The sequence below is a fragment of the Phoca vitulina genome, unplaced genomic scaffold, assembly GCF_004348235.1.
Source record: "Phoca vitulina isolate PV1807 unplaced genomic scaffold, GSC_HSeal_1.0 scaffold13, whole genome shotgun sequence".
Lineage (NCBI taxonomy): Eukaryota > Metazoa > Chordata > Mammalia > Carnivora > Phocidae > Phoca > Phoca vitulina.
Genome location: NW_022589716.1, coordinates 9,166,037 through 9,185,110, shown reverse-complemented (window position 1 = coordinate 9,185,110; position 19,074 = coordinate 9,166,037). Strand labels below are relative to the sequence as shown.

The following is a 19,074-nucleotide window of genomic DNA, read 5'->3' as shown; positions in this document are numbered from 1 at the left end:
TAGTTAGAAGACAAAGCCTGCCCACAGCTGTCCTGCTGTCATCCACCAGCGCACCACCCTGGATCCTTCGGCCTGCCCACTGAAAACCACGTAACTGAGAACCATGTGTGAGAGTGGTCTCAGGGGTGTGAGGGTTGAGGTGTGAGACAGCCAGGCTCCATACCTTGTACACATAGAGCTCATGGATGTCATCTGAGAGAGTGGTGCCATCATCCCGCATCAGGGGTGAGAATGCAAAGCCAAAGAGTTTCTTTTCCCCTTTGTCCTTTGCTGCAACCAGAGCTAAGTGTTAGTTGTTTTTGACCCTCACTTTGTTTTTTAACAGAAATTCCCCTTGTGCTTATCATCCACATTCTTTACTTTTTCGTCCCTTTCTTTCATTAATTAGGTATCTACCTGACTGCAAGAATGATGAGAAATGTACTGGACTGAGTTTCCAGTTATATCCCAAGGTACACAGGCTACCTAGACTCAAATAGAAACTAGATTGCTGGTCTTGATAAACCAGAGGCTCTTTAAGAAATAGTTTAATATATAGAAAGGAAACACCCAAAGGAGAATGACACTGGTAATTATCCAGTGTCTGGGTCAGACACTAGGAAGGGCCAGTACCAGACTCCATGGTTTGAGTCACTGTCTAAAGAACAGCCTCTGATGACATCCCATCCCTGAGTACCCATTTATTCAGAACTCCTCATTTTCTTGCCCCAATAATAAGAACCCTCTGAATTCTCTTACTGAGGAAAGAGTTCTAAGACAAGAGAATATTCATATCCTCCAAGGAATGTGGAGAGAAGTCTCACTCACTGGAACAATGTCTGAACTCGAAGCGCAGGTGGGAGCCCCGGAACCGGTCGATGGGGATGGGCAATTTGATAATCTCTCCCCAGCGAGGACTATTGCTGTGGTAGAGGACAAAGGAGTGGTAGGAGCTCCTATTTGGCTCTCCTGAACCCAAGCTTATGCAATCCTGAAAGAGAGAAGCAAAATAAAGTGTCATCTTCCCGGAGGAAGCCCCTGGATTTCTCTGTGGCACTAGGACATTTTCTCCTTTGTGCAGGTCCTATTTTCCCATCAGGCCAAATCTACAAGATGAGAAAATTCATTTGACTTAAATTCAATACTTTTGGAGACAACTGTGTAGATAGTGTAAAGAATCCATGGTCAACAATGCTCCTTCTTTTCCTTGGGGCAGAAGTAACCACACACACTGCTCAATAAACTGGAGGAAAGCTGAACAGTGTATCTGAACCATTCATCTGCATTCAGAAAGGAAACAGTGAACTCCATAGGAGAATTCAACTGTACATGACACTTTACCTGATCAGAAAATTAATTAATTTATAAAGCAGAGAGAGCTTGTTTTCTAATCTTCCTTACCCCAATGTTGCACTGGCATTTTAGGTTGCCCTTGGCTGACTGTCCTTGGATATAGATAAGGCAGAACCAGATTTAACTTGACCCCGTTTCCAAATATTGCCATGAAGATGTAGTCCCATCTTCCTGGAAGACAGGAAGTCGCACGTAATGCAATCAGGAGCAGCTCCCTGTCTGCACAAGGGTGGTGTGAGCAGCTGACAACTCTGCTGACCTTGACATTATCCATGCAAACAATGGACATGCCTTAGTCCTCGAGGTAGGTTTTTTAAATTATTATTATTATTATTTTTAGTAAAATCTCTACACCCAACATGGGGCCCGAACTCAAGACCCCGAGATCAAGAATCACATGCTCTTCCAACTAAGCCAGCCAGGTGCCATCTCCTTTTTAAAGTTAATTTATTTTCTTGAGGTGGGTTTTTTAAAATGAAATACAAATCATTGTTTCTACCACCAATTAAACATTTCTTCTCTATTTCTTTCTAGCTTTGGGAGATGATTTTGACTAATTGTACCTTTTTCCTTCCACAAAATGTGGATGATCATTCCTGTTCTGCCTGCCTCACAAGGCTATTGTCAAATACAGGAGCGAGGTCTGTAAAAGAATGATTTGCCTTCTATCAAGTGCTATGCAAATGATGCCTTGTTATTTGCCAGGGACTTCACCATGACATGACTGAGGGAAAAACTGAAATACTGACAGTGGAAAAACAGCACTCCAGGTCTTCACTTTGAATGAAGAGTGACAGAAGATATACTTGCCTCTTGATACTGGCATTGGCTGGAAATAATCTTTTAGAGCCTGACTCTGCTGTTCCTTGTCACACACATAACTTGGTACCAGCAAGTAAGTGCCTAAGTCCCACCTTTGATCAAAGAGCCAATGTAGCTTTATTGACTTAAGGAACAAAAAGAGTGGGACCTAATAAGAGTTACCAAAAGTAGGCAGCTTGATGCTAGACAGAATGGCAGAAAAAGTAGCATGTAGGACAGAACTAGAGGGAATAGGTCTAAATTGGAGCAGGAAGGATTGAGGTCAGACACTAGGAAGAATTTCTTTTTTTTTTTTTATGTAGTGTTCCATGATTTATTGTTTGCGTATAACACCCAGTGCTCCATGCAGAACGTGCCCTCTTTAATACCCAACACGAGGCTAACCCATCCTCCCACCCCCTTCCCCTCTAGAACCCTGTTTGTTTTTCAGAGTCCATCATTTCTCATGGTTCATCTCCCCCTCCTATTCCCCCCCTTCATTCTTCCCCTCCTGCTATCTTCTTCTTCTTCTTCTTTTTTTAAACATATAATGTATTATTTGTTTCAGAGGTACAGATCTGTGATTCAACAGTCTTGCACAATTCACAGCGCCTAGGAAGAATTTCTAAACAGGCTGTGTGACACTGGAAGTCCTCATCAGGGTTTCCTTGAAGAAAAGAAAAGGCAGAGAAGAATGCATATGCAGTGATTTGAGTGAGGTCTGCTTGATGAGAATGGGTATCTGGATAAAGTCCATAGAGTCACTAGAATTATTACAGGATTAGCCTCCATTCCAAACTGACTGGCAAATCTTACCTTCAATATTTCTCCATCTGCGTAAAGCACATACATGGTCACTTCAATATTCTTTTGTACACTCTTTCCCCCTCTCTCGAAATCCCCCTTCTCCAAGGTTAGGTACAGGTCATTGCGGATATCGCCTATGGGGAAAGAAATGCCAAGTCTTCATGACCACAGAAGCCACACTGCCCCATTTGTATGGAGGACCAGGCTAGCTAGCATTTGGGTCCTCCAGGGTTCAGGTGGGTGCTCAGGGCATTGCAAGCTTGGTTAATAATGGTGGACATCTACCAATATCAGTGCAGTGGTACTAGGTTGATTAGTCATGTGCTCTCTAAGTCTGAATTCTAAAGGTGTTCACCACACCTTGTCCAGGGTGGGAAAATGTGGGGCAGAGAATCTTCTCTCCTATTATAGGTGACTAGTCTCTCTACCCTCCAGGAGAATAGCCGAAATCTGAGCCTTCCAAAGGGGAAAGATTTTAGAATCAATAGGAATAACACTTATTATTATCATGTCTATGCCTTAACTACTAATCTCTCCTCCTTTCCCTCCAAAAGAAAAAAAAAGTAGTTTCCTTTTTCTTTTATAGATTTCCTTTTTTCAACTCTTAACCCTTCTGAGTCTTTCTAGAGGATACGCTTTTTCCTTCTGGAGGCTTAGTTCCAAATCACTTCCCTTCCTGGAGTGCCAGACGGAGGTCACTGGATTATCATATTTTCTTCTTTTTGTGGCAAGTGCTCTGGGAGCAGATGACTGTTCAGAATCACAGGTGCTAAAGCACGGGGGTGACAATCTGTTGTGCTCTTGTTGCTTCCCTGTGCTTTGACTCCTGCCCACTTTGCCAATATCTGCTGTTTGAGACTGGGCAGGAGAAGTTCAAACTGCAAGCTGAAATGATCTAAAAAATGACCACATCTGCCTTTTTTAGGGGAATGGGATTGTCTGTTCATGTATAAGGGGAGTTCATTTGGGCTGCTCTAAACTTCTAATTTTGTAACATGACCAGTTTTATTCATACATTCTAAAGAAGGGCTTTTGACTTTCAAAAAAAAAACAAAAAAACAAAAACAAAAAACAAACTACATAGTAAAGTCTCTGGGAAAAAAATCTTTGAAGGAAAAAAATGGCAAAGGAAAACACACAAGGCCAAAGTGAAGATGTGTTAGCAGCCTGAAGAATTCAATTGAGAGGTGATGGAATGATTAACTTGCAAAACAAGCCAATTCAGAATATTCTTTCTACCTCAGTTCTTAGCAAAATTGGCACATCTAAAAGTTCCTTACTTGGAATCACAATGACATAACCAGGTATTGTTTCTGGTTAGCAAGTGAGATACATGATGATGACTCCTTTTCTGCATAGACAACCTCTCTGATTGTGGAAGTGTCTTAGCATCTTTTATGCATGAAACATGATAGACCAGGACTGGCAAAACTTGGGTTTTGTGGTCTTCATTACCAGACCTTCTATTCTTCAGGTCATCTTACTATACAAGGAATGCAGCCATGGCTCTTTGGTTGCATAATGAAGCTCTTAAAATACTTCCGCTCAAGTGGGGAAGAGCAGCCCATAAGAAGCAATTACTTATTCTCTGACAGCCCAGAGAACTTTCTCTAATTTGTGAAAAACATCCTGTTCCCCAAATAGCCCTGAGGCTACCATGAAGAAAAAGGAAAATTCGTTCTGAAAATCACATACAAAGGCAACTAACTGCTGGGTAGGCAGGACAGCCGAGAGGGTGTCTATCCCTGCAGTTCACACAGACTTCTCTCCTGGGTGAGGAGAGCCTCTACTTCGAATTTTCATGAGTCTGGCTTGAATCTGCCTCCTTTGGACATCTCTGCTTGGGCCTCCTAGCATATCATGAAAATAGCACTCAGTTGTGCAGGTAGGGTAGGAAAGGAAAGCAGAAGGGAAACTCAAATCCATCAATTTGCCACTACGGGCAGGAGCTGAATAAAATCAGTCCTGAAAGTAAAATTCAAAATTAAATGGGAACTTTCCTATAGGTAATTGCTATTATAATGGGATAAATGAGAGTTGGTTATACCTTAAATTTTTAACAATTGAAACAGACATCTTAGACCTTCTTTTGATGAAAGTCTTTCAGTTGCACATTAGCTTTTCTATGGAATGTAAGTAATTATTAAAATTCTAGGCTGATTTGGCATAAAGTGAATAGAGAATTTTAATGTCTAATCTAAAGAACAGGCACTTTTTTAAAACTATTACTCTGGTTTAAACCAGCACTCTCTAGAAATTATTTAAGATAATCCACATGATTTGTAAAAGCAGATACTGGCTACTGGCAATAGTATTCTAGCTTGTACAAACATTTTAAATTTCTGTGACCCTATACAAAGGTTAGCCATAAGTAAATGTGTCCTTCAAATGAAACATTTAAACTTTTCCTAGCAATATATGATATAGAATACTCATACAAAAGTGGGCATTATCTTGGAGATTGATAATAACAGAATTTGGTCTGTGTTGATTTTATAGAGTGAGCCCATGGTTTCTGGGCAGCAACTCCAGGGCATTGTAAATCAAAATGCCAATTTCAAATGGAAGGACTGAGCTGGATATTTTTACAGTTTTCATTCTTTTAAAGTTTTCTATTTAAACAGAATGCCTTTAGTGATATCTTGCTGAGAAAATTTATCAATACAAGTAAACATACCCTCTGAGTTACAGACTGAAGCAGCTTGATTTCATCAGATCTTTTACTGCTCTTTATTTGGAGAACAGACTTGCCTAAGACTGGGACTATTCTCAGCAGAATGGATATTAGACTGCTTTATGGGTTGCAATTTTGCAAATTATGGCCTCGATTTCGAGAACTGCGAGAGTTAATGTTGCTGGGGCCTTCTTATCAAAAGCTCTCTGGGGGATCATTTAAATAGAGCTCTCTACTAATTCTCCTGGAACTAGGAGAAAACCTAAGAAGCAGCCATTGTGAAAGGCCCCCAGGATCTAATGACCCAGGCCTGCCTTACAGATAGCCTCTCAGGTTCCCTGCTCTTCAGCTGTCCCTGTTACATGTTATATGTTCACAAAGCCCACCAGTGGAATCATGCGTTTGGGTTACGGCACTGTCTCCAGGAGGCTCCTGTAAACTTTAGCACCAGTTGCAAGGAAATATTACCAGGAGAGGTTTGAGGATAGGCACACTACAATGAGGATGGGAAAGAGAAGGCCTGAGCAATGGTTTGTGAGGTTAGTTTGCAGACCACCATTTGGCTGGCTGTATTCTAATCATCTAGGGAGCTTATTAAAACTAGATTTCTAGCGTCTACCCCGTGAGATTCCAGTTGGTCTTGGGCGGGGTTAGTGTACACACATTAAACAAACAAACAAAATCACCAGGTGATTCTGATGCTCTCCAGGGTTTAATGCCAGGGGACCAGACCATGGGGTCTGCTGGAAAGACGCTGATGAAATCTGGCTCGATGTGGGGGGGGGGGGGGGGGGGCCGCTTTGGGGCAGCGCGGGGGGGTGGGGAGGGGGGTGGGGGGGGGGGGGGTCTGGGGGGGGGGGGGGGGGGGTTAGGCCGCTCTTAGGCAGCACCGAGGAATGCTGAGAGGCTTCTGGGAAGGGAAGGTTTCTCTGTGGGGTGTGGGAGCGGGTATTATTGAGGGCGGCCCTGCCTCCCTTTGTTACATGTCCTCTGCTTCCTGAGGTTAGCAGAGCATTTAACAGGATCAGCAATGCCTTATATCTCTGTGTGCTTAGCGCTCAGTTGACATGCAACCAAGTTTCTGGAATGCAAAGATGAATGAATGAGGTTGTTCTTATAGGAGGGCCTCCGAGTATATTGTCTTTGTCCTTTTTACAGTCTGCTAGAGTAGCCAACGTCAACTGTTGGTACAGCTGCATGTCAGGAGACTAGGGACTTAAGAGGAAGCAGAGGTGGATAAACTTTTTCTGTAAGGAGCCAGAGAGTACATATTTTAGGCTCTGTGGGTCACATAGGTCTCTGTTACATGTTCTTTGTTTTCACACCCCTTTTAAAATGTGAAAAAACATTCTTGGCTACAGGGTGGTACAAAAATAGGCTGCTGGCTGGATTTGGCCCAGGGACTATAGTTTCCTGATACCTGGCTTGGAGTGTTTATGTGTCAAGGACAGCTTCACTATACCACAACTACACATCAAAAATCTAGATTCTTTTAAGTCCATACAAGCAGCAGCTGGAAAGGAGCAAGGTAATGAACCTGAAGCCACCTTATTACGTCAGGGATTGGCCTGAAACATTCTGGGGTCTTTATGGTAAGTGAGAGGTCTTAGAAGGAAACTGTTTTTCAGCTACCAGAAATCTTAGGGGCCTGGGAGCGCTGTGACAGAGCTGCAGCCAACAGTGACAGGGAACTGCATGCCTCGGTGGCCAGGTGTGACCCTCTGAAGACCTGCATCCTAGTATGGCACTGGAGAAACAGAACTCACCATGTGTTTGCACCTCTCTTCTGAGAGCAGACTCTAGCAGTTTCAGAACTTCTGAGGTCTGGCTCAGGCACCAGAGCATCTGTTAGCAAGAGAATCTCCTGCCAGACACTCCAGCCTTACTAGGAATTTTGGGGCCACATGGTTCCAGCCTATGTGGAATTCCATCCCAGGAGAAATGATCCAGGACAGCCCACACAGGTTTGAGCACTCAGACTTGTTTGGACTCTTTATTATATTCATGTTCCTTCTGTATAAATTAGTCACACCACATATTGGGAGGCTTTGGGTTCAAGGATACTAGTATTTAATACTATATTATTTATATCTTGTCTACTTTTAGATAGGATTAGGAAGGATAGTGTTTTCTTTCCCTTAAGACCATGTGAAACTAGAGTTAACATTCTCTCAGCAGACAATGCGACCTGCTCAGGATGACACCAATTTTATCTCTTGGCAGAATAGGAGTGAAGTCTCCTGACAGCACCATGGAGATATGGAGACATTAACAACCATTCAACTTAGACAGTTTCAGGCATAGACCAACGTTTTATTTTGTTGTAGCTCTTATTTTAAGTAAGAGACCTTCTCCCCACCAAGAAAGACTCTTGGGAGGACTTCTTTAGAGTATTCAGGAGAGATGGGTTCTTTACTTTTAAACCATGTCTTCAGTGTACACTTCTACTGGTTTCTACTGTTACAAGGCCAGTGATGTTCTCTGCTCTACCAGGAAGACAGGAATGGGCATAGTATGACATCATTATATATGGTTATTCCTTTCTTGGGTCAAGGATGTGATGATCTTCCATTCTGTCATGGGACCAGAAGTGATCATTCTTAAAACATCCCTTAGATATTGCCAAAGCCTCATTTGACACTCAGACTGATCACAGTCCTGTGAATCTACTTGTGGTAAATACTTTCATCATTCCCTTTGAGGAGAGCTTGCTTTTAAAAGTCATGTCTCTGTGTGTTTGCCTTTTGTGTGTGTCCAACAGAGCTGAAAAGACAAGCTTTGTACCTTTCTGATTCTGTGTAGCCTGGGATAAGCACCTTTCATTTTCTTTTCAGTGGGAGTAGCTGACGTGTCTCCTAAAAATCTTTCCCTGTAGCTATACACCTAGTTCTTATGTTCTTAGTTTCCTCAGATCTTAATGAACATCTAAAGTAATATACTGTATTCTAGGATGGGCTAGTAGCTTCTTTTTTTTTATGTCTTGTCAGTTACCCCAAAAGGTGAGGCTGATGAAGGATTAAAAATGTACATGATACCCCACCCCAGTATTGCAACATTCCATGAAACAAATGAAGATGGAAACAAAGCAGGCAAAAAGCAGACAGGGCACACAAAAGCAGGAACTTACACCCAACTATCTTCATCTCTGCACCAGAAAGAAAGGGGCGAGAATGAGGGGACAGCACAGAGAGAGACAAGAACAATTAAGACAAACAGGAAAAGAGAAAAAAAAAAAAACATCACTAGCAGGTCGGTGATGAAGCATGCACTTTTTATCAAGGGTCAAAGCAAAGGACAGAGTGTATTTCTGAGCACAAGGGCAAGAGTCAGAGGGTCCCCTAGAGGGAGGCCATGCCTGCAGAGCTGCCTTCTAAGGGCAAGTCTGGAGCAACTCGGAGAGGGCACTCCTTGTGCCAGGGCTGACTCAGGGAGGGACAAAGCGTCCCTAAGGCAGAGTCCCTCCTAGGACATGGTTCTCGAAAGGGTTCCCAAACTAGCAGCATTACCATCACCTCAGAGCTTGTAAGGAATACAAATTGTTGGGTCCCACTCCATTCCTACTGTATCAGAAACTCCTGGGGGTGGGCCAGCAGTCTGTTTCTCCAAGCCCTGCAGGTGACTCAAGTCAGAGAACTACTGCTTTGGGAAAAACCTAGTCCTCAGTCAGAGCACATTAAATCAAAGGGTGGGTTTCTTCTGACAAGATGGAAGACCATGTCACTCATATGAAACTCGGCCCATTTTGCCCACAGGAAATGAAAACCCTTAAAAATTCAAGGCTTATACAATAAGGTAAAATGTAATTCCCACAGAGCCATGACAGAACTCTGTATTCCTACTGACTCCAAGGAACAGGCTTTAGAGGAAAGCTATGAACGAGAGGGATGTAGACAGCGGTGGCACAGCTCTGCTGGCTCAGGCATGGTCTGCAGGAGGGCACAGCCTCTTCTTGAGCAAAAGCTTTTAAATCATTCCTTTCAGTTTACAGTCTTTTGGCCGGCAGTTTTCTTTTGGGTACTTCATTGGGAACAATGTTAACTCCAACTTGTTCACCTGGAACACTTGTCCTGCTCTAGTCTTTCCTGACCATTTTCTTGAAAAGAAAAATCTAGGAAAGGAGTTATTAGCTTCTGAACTGGACTAAAATGAGTTTGGAGAGAAGGAGGAAGTACCCACAGGAATATGGTGACCAACCAATAAAAGGCTGGGAGTGCTCAGTTTAAAAATTAGGCTTAAATTCCCATATCTATTTGTTCTTCTATAATCAAGAATGTCACCTCCTGGGGCGCCTGGGTGGCTCAGTCAGTTAAGCGGCTGCCTTCGGCTCAGGTCATGATCCCAGGGTCCTGGGATCGAGCCCCGCATCGGGCTCCCCGCTGAGCGGGGAGCCTGCTTCTCCCTCTCCCACTCTCCCTACTTGTGTTCCCTCTCTCGCTGTCTCTCTGTCAAATAAATAAACAAAATCTTTAAAAAAAAAAAAAGAATGTCACCTCCTGGTTGGTGTGCCTTCTCTGGGACCTCACAGGGCACGAGCAATAGCACTCCTGCCTCTTGCTCACTACCACGGGTCACGAGCCGAGCTGGATGGCTGTATAGTCTCAGTGGTGGCACAGAGTAGCACATCTCTGGTTCACAGTGGCCACACGATGTGTTACACACCCATGGAGAGCAATGGGAGACCATCAAAAAGACCTTTTTCAAAAGGGTATGTTGGATACTGGTGTGGCTAGAGCCTGGTTTAACTCTGTAACTTAAGTGTTGAAATGCTCACAGTTACTGACATAATTCATTGCCTTGTTCATTTCTCATATGTATGTCCATGTATCAGGAAGTTGCAACTTCTTGTAACTGGGACATACCAGCACTATATGGGCTGAGAGAGTGCTGCAGCCCAGGTACAACATTCCCACGGGTGAAGGGTGGTTCAGCTGCAGAAGTCTCACTAAGGGACTTCTGAGCATATGGTTTCCCAAGATAGGTTGACCGCAATGTAAAACATGCCTGTACACTTTTCCTGTTGCTCCAGAAGCTGCAGGCCAGCTCTATCACCATGCCTGAGAATGGAAAACTCTCTCTGATGATATCTTGGAGTGCACTGAAAGGTCTGTCAGTCAGTTGTTAGCTCACAACCCTGGGAGTGGCCATTTGCAAAAAAGCTCTTTCCTCAGGGGGACGAAGGGTAGAGGAGGAGACAGATTATGCACAAAAGATTGCATCCTGCCTGTGAACCAATCCTTACTTTCAGCTGTAGCACTCAGTACTCAAAGGCGGACAACCCAGGAAGCAGCATACTCACAGGCCTGGCCTGGACCTTTCAGGATTGCAAATTATATAATGGTCCCTTCGCTGCCCAGGGGAGGGAAAACTCCCCTAACCTTAGCTTGTTTCACCAGTGCCTGATACAGCTGATTTCCCCAGACTCATCTAGCATACCCCGAAGTCCTTTCTAAACTGTTTTGTCAATGATGCAAAGAGATGCGGGGTGCTCCACAAAAGGATTTCTTTCCTTAGATGAGGGCTAGACAACGTAACTCTTGAAATCAAACTTTACTTAAGAATTGTTTTGACTTAAGTTTGTTCATTTTTAGTCTTTGTTCATTTGGTTTTTAATTCTCTGACTGTGAATGTTAAGAAGAAAGAAATGTCTAAATGTCAGGCAAATAAGTTCTTAAAAGAAAGGAAGGACTTTAAGTATATCTCTTAGAATGTATTACTCTACCTCATGAGCCTGGATATCTAACTTAAAATAAAAAACCACCAGATCAATTTTGGTAACCACTCTTCCTTCTTCCATGACATTTTGCCAAGAAGCCAGGACCATGCCTGGGCTCTTCTTGTCCTGACAACCAGGGCTGAGGAATGGTGTCAGGACAGAATGGAAAAAGTGTCCTATGAAGGATATTGCTCTACAACAGTCAGATGGGGGCACTTTATAAGCATGAAGTTTCCCTAGCATTTAGCTAAACATGGAATTGATTGAGTGGCCCAGGTTTCCCACCCAAAAGATCTTTCTGTGTGCATGAGCAGGAGATGAGGGCTGTTCCCAGCCGCTTACTCTGCATTCACAGTGTCTATGGGGAGGGGATGCAGGCAAGAGAAAACAAGTCCAGGCACAGTGGGAGAAGTTGGAAGGCAGCTTGAATCCATCACCTGGGCCTTCTGTGCTCAGGCCATACTCCCCCTTGGGTGTGTGCTGACAAATATTTCCAACAAGGGAATTTAGAGCACCATGAAGAACTCCAAACAGGTGATATACAGAGTGGTCACAATCAGTTCAGGCTGGCCTACCCTGGCTCTTTCAAACAGAAGCAAACAAGCTTTTACCGGATCATTCAAATTCAATGGGAAGGGTAGGTCCACTACTCCTGTAATTCATTCAGAAAACCAGCTATTTGCTTGTTCTGATTTCCCCTTCTTCGTTCATATCTCCTCTGCTTATCAGACCACCATCCCTCCATCTGAGCCACACCTCTATCCTTCCCTCACTCCCTAAAGTCCTCTTGGTTCTGATGGCCTATTTCAATCCACTTCTCTAGCTTTGCCTGCATCGACCTGACTAGGAAACATGAACCTGAGACTGACCTTCTAGAACCACACACGAGGGTTGATGCATTCCCACTTTCTGCTCTGGCTTTCCGCTGGGCATTAGATGAGAACAGTGTGCCAATCCCTAAGAAACTGGCTAGGTAGTACTATTCCTAGTGCCTAACATACCATTTGCCTGATTTGTTTTCTGATACATTAAAATGTATCTGCTTTTCCTACATGAATTGGATTCATCAATACTACAGGCACATATTTTGGTGTATTCTCCCCCTTAAAGAGGAAGCTCTTGTGAGCCAAAGAAGGTATAAAGCATCCCCATGAAGAGTTTCATGTTGGTTCCTACCATCCAGTCTCTACAGGAGACAACAAAGCCCATCTGCTGGATTGTCATGTCGCATGGGTGAATATGATGTGGGGGCTTCTGGAAAAGAACAGATGCCAATAAAGGAGCCACTGACTACAGATTGTAGTCAGCAACCTGACTTGGATTCAGAGGCTTTTAATGGCTGCAGGGCTCCTCCCCAGCACAGTTCACCATCTGCTCATGAGAGGAGCACCAGATTCCATCCTTCTAACCCTGCTCCCAACCCAGGCCCAAGAAGGGCTGCCTACCTGGCATGATGACGTCAGGAAATCCCAATTTTCTTGTAATTGCCAATCCCCTATTAAATATCATGGGGTTTTCTCTCCTAATCTGTTCCATGTCTCCACGAAGAAGCTGCAGAGAAATGATAAGACCTGCAAAAACAAAAGCATTTTCTTACTCAGAACCACATCTCCACCCTGTACTCTAGTACGAGAAAAGACATAAAGAGTCATGTTTTTTTTTCTGGAAGAAAATATGCAAAGTTCAGCACTTTTCTTGAAAAAAATTTTGATGCAGAAAGTATATGTTATTCTAAAGAAATGTTCTAGAAAGCTAAAGGATTTTTTTTGTTGTTGTTTCAAATTTTTATTTAAATTCTAGTTAACGTACACTGTAATATTGGTTTCAGGGGTAGAATTTAGTGATTCATCACTTACATATAACACCCAGTGCTCAACACAAGTGCCCTCCTTAATATCCATCACCCATTTAGCCCACCCCCACCCACCTCCCCTCAAGCAACCCTTAGTTTGTTCCCTATATTTAAGAGTCTTTAGGGGGTGCCTGGGTGGCTTAGTTGGTTAAGCATCCAACTCTTGATCTCAGCTCAGGTCTTGATCTCAGGGTTGTAAATTCAAGCCCCCAGTTGGGCTCCATGCCGGGCGTGGAGCCTACTTAAAGAAAAAAAAAGTGTCTCTTATGGTTTGCTTCCCTCTCTATTTTCCCCCTATTATCATCTATTTTGTTTCTTAAATTCCACCTATGAGTGAAATCATATGGTATTTGTCTTTCTCTGACTTATTTTGCTTAGCATAATACTCTCTAGCTCCATCCACATCACTGCAGATGGCAAGATTTCATTCTTTTTGATGGCTGAGTAATATTCGTGTGTGTGTGTGTGTGTGTGTGTGTGTGTGTGTGTGTATGACATCTTCTTTATCCATTCATCAGTCGATGGACATTTGGGCTCTTTCTGTAAGTTGGCTATTGCTGATAGTGCTTCTATAACATTGGGGTACATGTACCCCTTCAAATCAGTATTTTTGCATTCTTTGGGTAAATACCTAGTAGTGCAATTGCTGGGTCATAGGGTAGTTCTATTTTTAACTTTTTGAGGAAACTCCATACTGTTTTCCACAGTGGCTGCATCAGTTTGCATTCCCATCAACAGTGTAAGAGTGTTCCCCTTTTTCCACATACTAGCCAACATCCATCGTTTCCTATGTTGTTAATTTTATTTTTAAAAAAATTTTAAAAAAAATTTTATTATGTTATGTTAGTCACCATACAAATACATCATTAGTTTTTGATGTGGTGATCCACGATGCATTGTTTTCGTATAACACCCAGTGCTCCATGCAGTACATGCCCTCCTTAATACCCATCACTGGGCTAACCAATCCCCCTCCCCCCTCCCCTCTAAAACCCTGTTTGTTTCTCAGAGTCCATAGTCTCTCATGGTTCATCTCTCCCTCCAATTCCCCCCGCCCCTCATTTTTCCCTTCCTTCTCCTAATGTCCTCCATGCTATTCCTTATGTTCCACAAATAAGTGAAACCATATGATAATTGACTTTCTCTGTGTTGTTAATTTTAACCATTCTGACAGATGTGAGGTGATATCTCATTGCGGTTTCGATTTTTATTTCCCTGATGATGAATGTTGTTGAGTATCTTTTCATGTGTCTGTTGGCCACCGGATGTCTTCTTTGGAAAAATGTCTATTCATGTCTTCTGCCCATTTCTTAACTGGATTATTTATTTTTTGGGTGTTGATTTTGATGAGTGCTTTGTAGATTCTGGATACTAACGTTTTGTCAGATATGTCATTTGCAAATATCTTCTCCCGTTCTGTAGGTTGCCTTTTAGTTTTGTTGATTGTTTCCTTCACTGTGCAGAAGCTTTTTATCTTGATGAAGTCCTGATAGTTCATTTTTGCTTTTGTTTCCCTTTCCTCCAGAGACGTGCCTAGCAAGATAGTTGCTGCGGCTGAGGTCAGAGAGGTTGCTCCCTGTGTTCTCCTCTAGGATTCTAATGGTTTCCTGTCTCACATTTAGCTCTTTCATCCATTTTGAATTTTTTGTGTGCCCCCCTGCACTCTGCAGGTGCCTTTTTCACTAGGGCAAGTGTAATTAGAAATGGCCAGTGTTTGTGAGTTCTGGATAAAAACCACAGACACTGAAGATGGCACCGCCCTGCTCTGAGAAGTGAGACACAATTCAACATCTTAACCTGGGGAGGTGATGGTGGAAACCAATCTTTCAATTGTTTTTAAAAGTGTATTATTACTACAATCTTTCTTTTATAATGTTCTCCATATTTTAATCATATCATGTCCCAAGAACTTGTAGCCAGAGGCAGCTCTTTACAAATCAAGTAAGTAAATAAAGCAAAGAACACCATAAGTATGGATGTGAATGGTAGTCTTCCAAATTACCGGTAACTTTATATTTTAAAAACAAGGTTTATTTGCTTCTTGCTTTAGCCTCATTTTAGATGAGAAATATGGGCTCCCTTCCCCTTCAAGCACACTACATGGAGCTCGTTGGCATCCAGGCACATACACAGAAAAAACAATCACTTAAAAATAGTGAGAGAGATCCTGAGGCTCCCCATGCCAGAGTTTTAGAGAAATCAAGTACTCCTAGCTGAGAGTCTCAAACTTTGCAGCCTCTGGTGTGGAGCTGCTCTGAGGACCCTCCTAGTTCAGTATCTGCTAACCCTGATAAAGAAAAAATTAAGTTCTTTTTTTTTTTTTTTTAAATTTCAAGTTAGTTAACATACAGTGCAGCGCTGGTTTCAGGAGCAGAATCCAGTGATTCATCGTCCACATACAACACCCAGTGCTCATCCCAACAAGTGCCCTCCTTAATGCCCATCACCCATTTAGCCCTTCCCCCATCCTCCTCCCCTCCAGCAGCCCTCAGTTGTTCTCTACATTTAAGAGTCTCTTATGGTTTGCCTCTTTATTTTATTTTTCCTTCCTTCCCCCTATGTTCATCTGTTTTGTTTCTTAAATTCCACATATAAGTGAAATTATATGGTATTTGTCTTTCTCTAACTTATTTCACTCAGCATAATACCCTCCAGTCCATCCACATTGATGTAAATGCTGAGTATTCATCCTTTCTGATGGCTGAGTAATATTCCATTGTGTGTGTGTATATATATATATACTTATATACCACACCTTCTTCATCCATTCCTCAGTCGATGGACATTTGGGCTCTTTGCATAATTTGGCTATTGTTGATAATGTTGTTATGAACACTGGGGTACATGTGCCCCTTCGAATCAGCATTTTTGTACTTTTTGGATATATACCTAGTAGTGAAAACTTAGTTCTTCTTAATAATTTTGGAGACTGCCATGTCTTGCAGTGGCTTTACACTGTTATTTAAGGCCCACTTTCTATTTACAACAAGGATATGGAAGTTAAAAAATAAAGAAAGTTATGTAAAAGAGATTATGAGATAACTGAGAGGTTAAAACTGTCAGAAGAAACATGGTTCTATATAATTTGAAAGCTATCTTCAAGTGTACATAAAAGCTCAGAGGCTTTTAAATAGTGCTTCTAATTTAATCAAGCAATTAATGTTCAAATTAGAAAATACAATCTTTCTAATGTGTGGAATTGCACCAAGACTTAAAGAGAAATTAAGCGTTTTAAAAGAAAAGGAGGGAAAAGGAAAAGAAGTTGGGGTGCCTGGCTGGCTCAGTCATTAAGCGTCTGCCTTCGGCTCAGGTCATGATCCCAGGGTCGGGATCGAGCCCTGCATCGGGCTCCCTGCTCTGCGGGAAGCCTGCTTCTCCCTCTCCCCCTCCCCCTGCTTGTGTTCCCTCTCTTGCTGTGTCTCTCTCTGTCAAATAAATAAATAAAATCTTTAAAAAAAAAAAGGAAAAGAAGTTGAACTAAGATAAAAAGCTGCTGTGAAATAAAGATTGTCTATTCTAGTTCCTGAATGATATTGGCAGATTAATCACTGATTCTCATTAGTATCAGGCTTTCTTGGTGATGCTAACGCTGAACAGGAATAGAAAAAGTGATTATTAATATTTGTCTTTTATTTTTGGCTAGGATGTGTATTCTTTGTTCAGGAAAACACAGACTTCACAATGTGACAAACCCTGCACCAATTTTGTTCACTTTGGATTTAAATTGGAACTCAAGTCACCTATCAAAGCACATGGGATCCATTTTAGAAAGAACAGAAAATGTATTTTGGTTAGAAGTAATTAGGAAAGGTCTCAAATTATCACAAAAAAAATAGTAGAAAGTGACTGGGGAGGAGAATAAATGTTTGTAGGGAATTGAACTTTACATATGGCAACTGATCAGCAGAAATTCACTGAGGTCTGTATGATCAGCAACAGCAAGCACGACACAAAGTTTTCTAGGCAGAGAAGTATGTTACCATGGCTGGCGCTGGGGGCAGAATACTTGGCGCTGGACTTGCGGATGATATTCTCATGGATCTGGGACCACTCACTCTCGTTGTTGCACCTGCAACAGAAGGACAGGCATTATGGCTCTCAAGGCTTTTCAATATCTGGTCTGATGTTCCAACTGAAATGCTAACTTTGAAGGAAAACTTCAAACTCACTTTCCTATGTTTTACTAAATTAGACAAGGCTTGTTTTCTGTTAAGGCCCATAGAAGATTCACACTTGAGGAAAGTGTTGAAACTCTAAAATGAATCTCAACAAATATTTTAAGTGGCAAAATATCCTTTTCTCTGAAGTAGCACTCTCCCACACGACAAGTTTTTCTCTTCTAGTCCCTTACACACACACATATGCGCGCGCACACACACACACGCACTAGGTTCCAGAGGCAAGTTCCTGAGAGGGAAAATAACAGTTCCTCTCAACAACGACTACTGTTTAGGAACTGCCATGCCTTGCATTGGCTTTGTACCATCATTCAATAGTCATTATACTGGCCCCAGAGGAAAATCCTGCTACGCTCAGGGCAGTGTGGATATATGCTTGTGGCTGTTTCAGCCAAACCAAGAGAGGAGGAAAAATTTAGGAGAGTATAGTGAGTTTGATCCACTGTGAAAACCTCTGTAGTCAAGGGAAAGGAGAGCTTAGCAGAGAAGGTTGAATGTCTAAACATATAAAGTCCTTCCCTAGGGGCTTCAGGATTGGGACAAAAGAGAGAACAGAGGAACAATATTGCACCTCTGTTAATTTCTGACATTTCAGAGTCTTCCCCTCTAAAGGGCAATTCCAAGAGAGCTGCAACCACACAAGTACTTGTTATAGTTTAGAAACAGAGACCAGGAATTCCTCATCCTAATGCAAACACTTTGATGAAACAACTGAAATGAGATTGGGGTCATCTCTTGAAAATTCCATGTGACACCAAGAGTCCCCAGAGCCTTGGCCCCACCCCTTCCCCTGTTGCATACGAAGGTATGAGTCCGTACCTTCTGACTCTAAAATGGAAGACCCAGGCACAAAGGAAAACTCACAGGATCTTTCCATGGTTACATAGAAGTGTGTAGTCCAGCACAGCCACTTCAAATAGGAAACCCCAGTAAGAATTTTATCATGTGAAATCATACAGTATTGGACTTTCTCAGTCTGACTTGTTTCATTTAGTATAATGCCCTCTAGGTCCATCTATGTTGTCAAAAATGGCAAGATCACATCTTTAAAAAAATTTTTTAAATTTAAATTCAATTTAATTGGGGCGCCTGGGTGGCTCAGTCAGTTAAGTGTCTGCCTTCGGCTCAGGTCATGATCCTGAGGTCCTGGAATTGAGCCCCGCATCGGGCTCCCTGCTCAGCAGGGAGCCTGCTTCTCCCTCTCCCTCTGCCTGCCCCACCCTGCCCCCGCTTGTGCTCTCTGGCTCTATCTCTCTGTCAAATAAATAAATAAAATCTTAATAAATTCAATTTAGTTAACATATAGTGTATTATTACTTTTGGGGGTAGAATTTATTGATTCATCAGTTGCATATAACACCCAGTGCTCATTACATCAAATGCCCTCCTTAATGCCCATCCCCCATTTAGCCCATTCCCCCCCCCCACCTCCCTTCCAGCAACCTTCAGTTTGTTTCTTATAGTTAAGAGTCTCTTATGGTTTGTCTGTTTTGATCTTATTTTATTTTCCTTCCCTTCCTCTATGTTCATCTATTCTGTTTCTTAAATTCCACATATGAATGAAATACCACATATGGTATTTGTCTTTCTCTGACTGACTTATTTCACTTAGCATAATACCCTCTAGTTCTATCCACATCCTAGCAAATGGCAAGATTTCATTCTTTTTGATGGATGAGTAATATTACATGGTATGTAGGTATGTGTGTGTGTGTGT

General features: G+C 42.3%; 1 protein-coding gene across 4 annotated transcripts in view; it reads right to left on the bottom strand.

The window, feature by feature from the left end:
- DOCK3 (dedicator of cytokinesis 3) overlaps positions 1 to 19,074 on the bottom strand; it is a 571,728-nt gene that overhangs the window by 87,902 nt on the left and 464,752 nt on the right. For all 4 annotated transcript variants that reach the window (XM_032411365.1, XM_032411366.1, XM_032411368.1 and 1 more), the window contains exons 13-17: positions 17,160 to 17,248; positions 12,773 to 12,898; positions 2,950 to 3,074; positions 808 to 970; positions 164 to 270 (exon numbers count right to left, since the gene is read on the bottom strand). In XM_032411365.1, the coding sequence (XP_032267256.1) occupies positions 164 to 270; positions 808 to 970; positions 2,950 to 3,074; positions 12,773 to 12,898; positions 17,160 to 17,248 (610 nt within the window). The remainder of the gene's footprint in view (positions 1 to 163; positions 271 to 807; positions 971 to 2,949; positions 3,075 to 12,772; positions 12,899 to 17,159; positions 17,249 to 19,074) is intronic.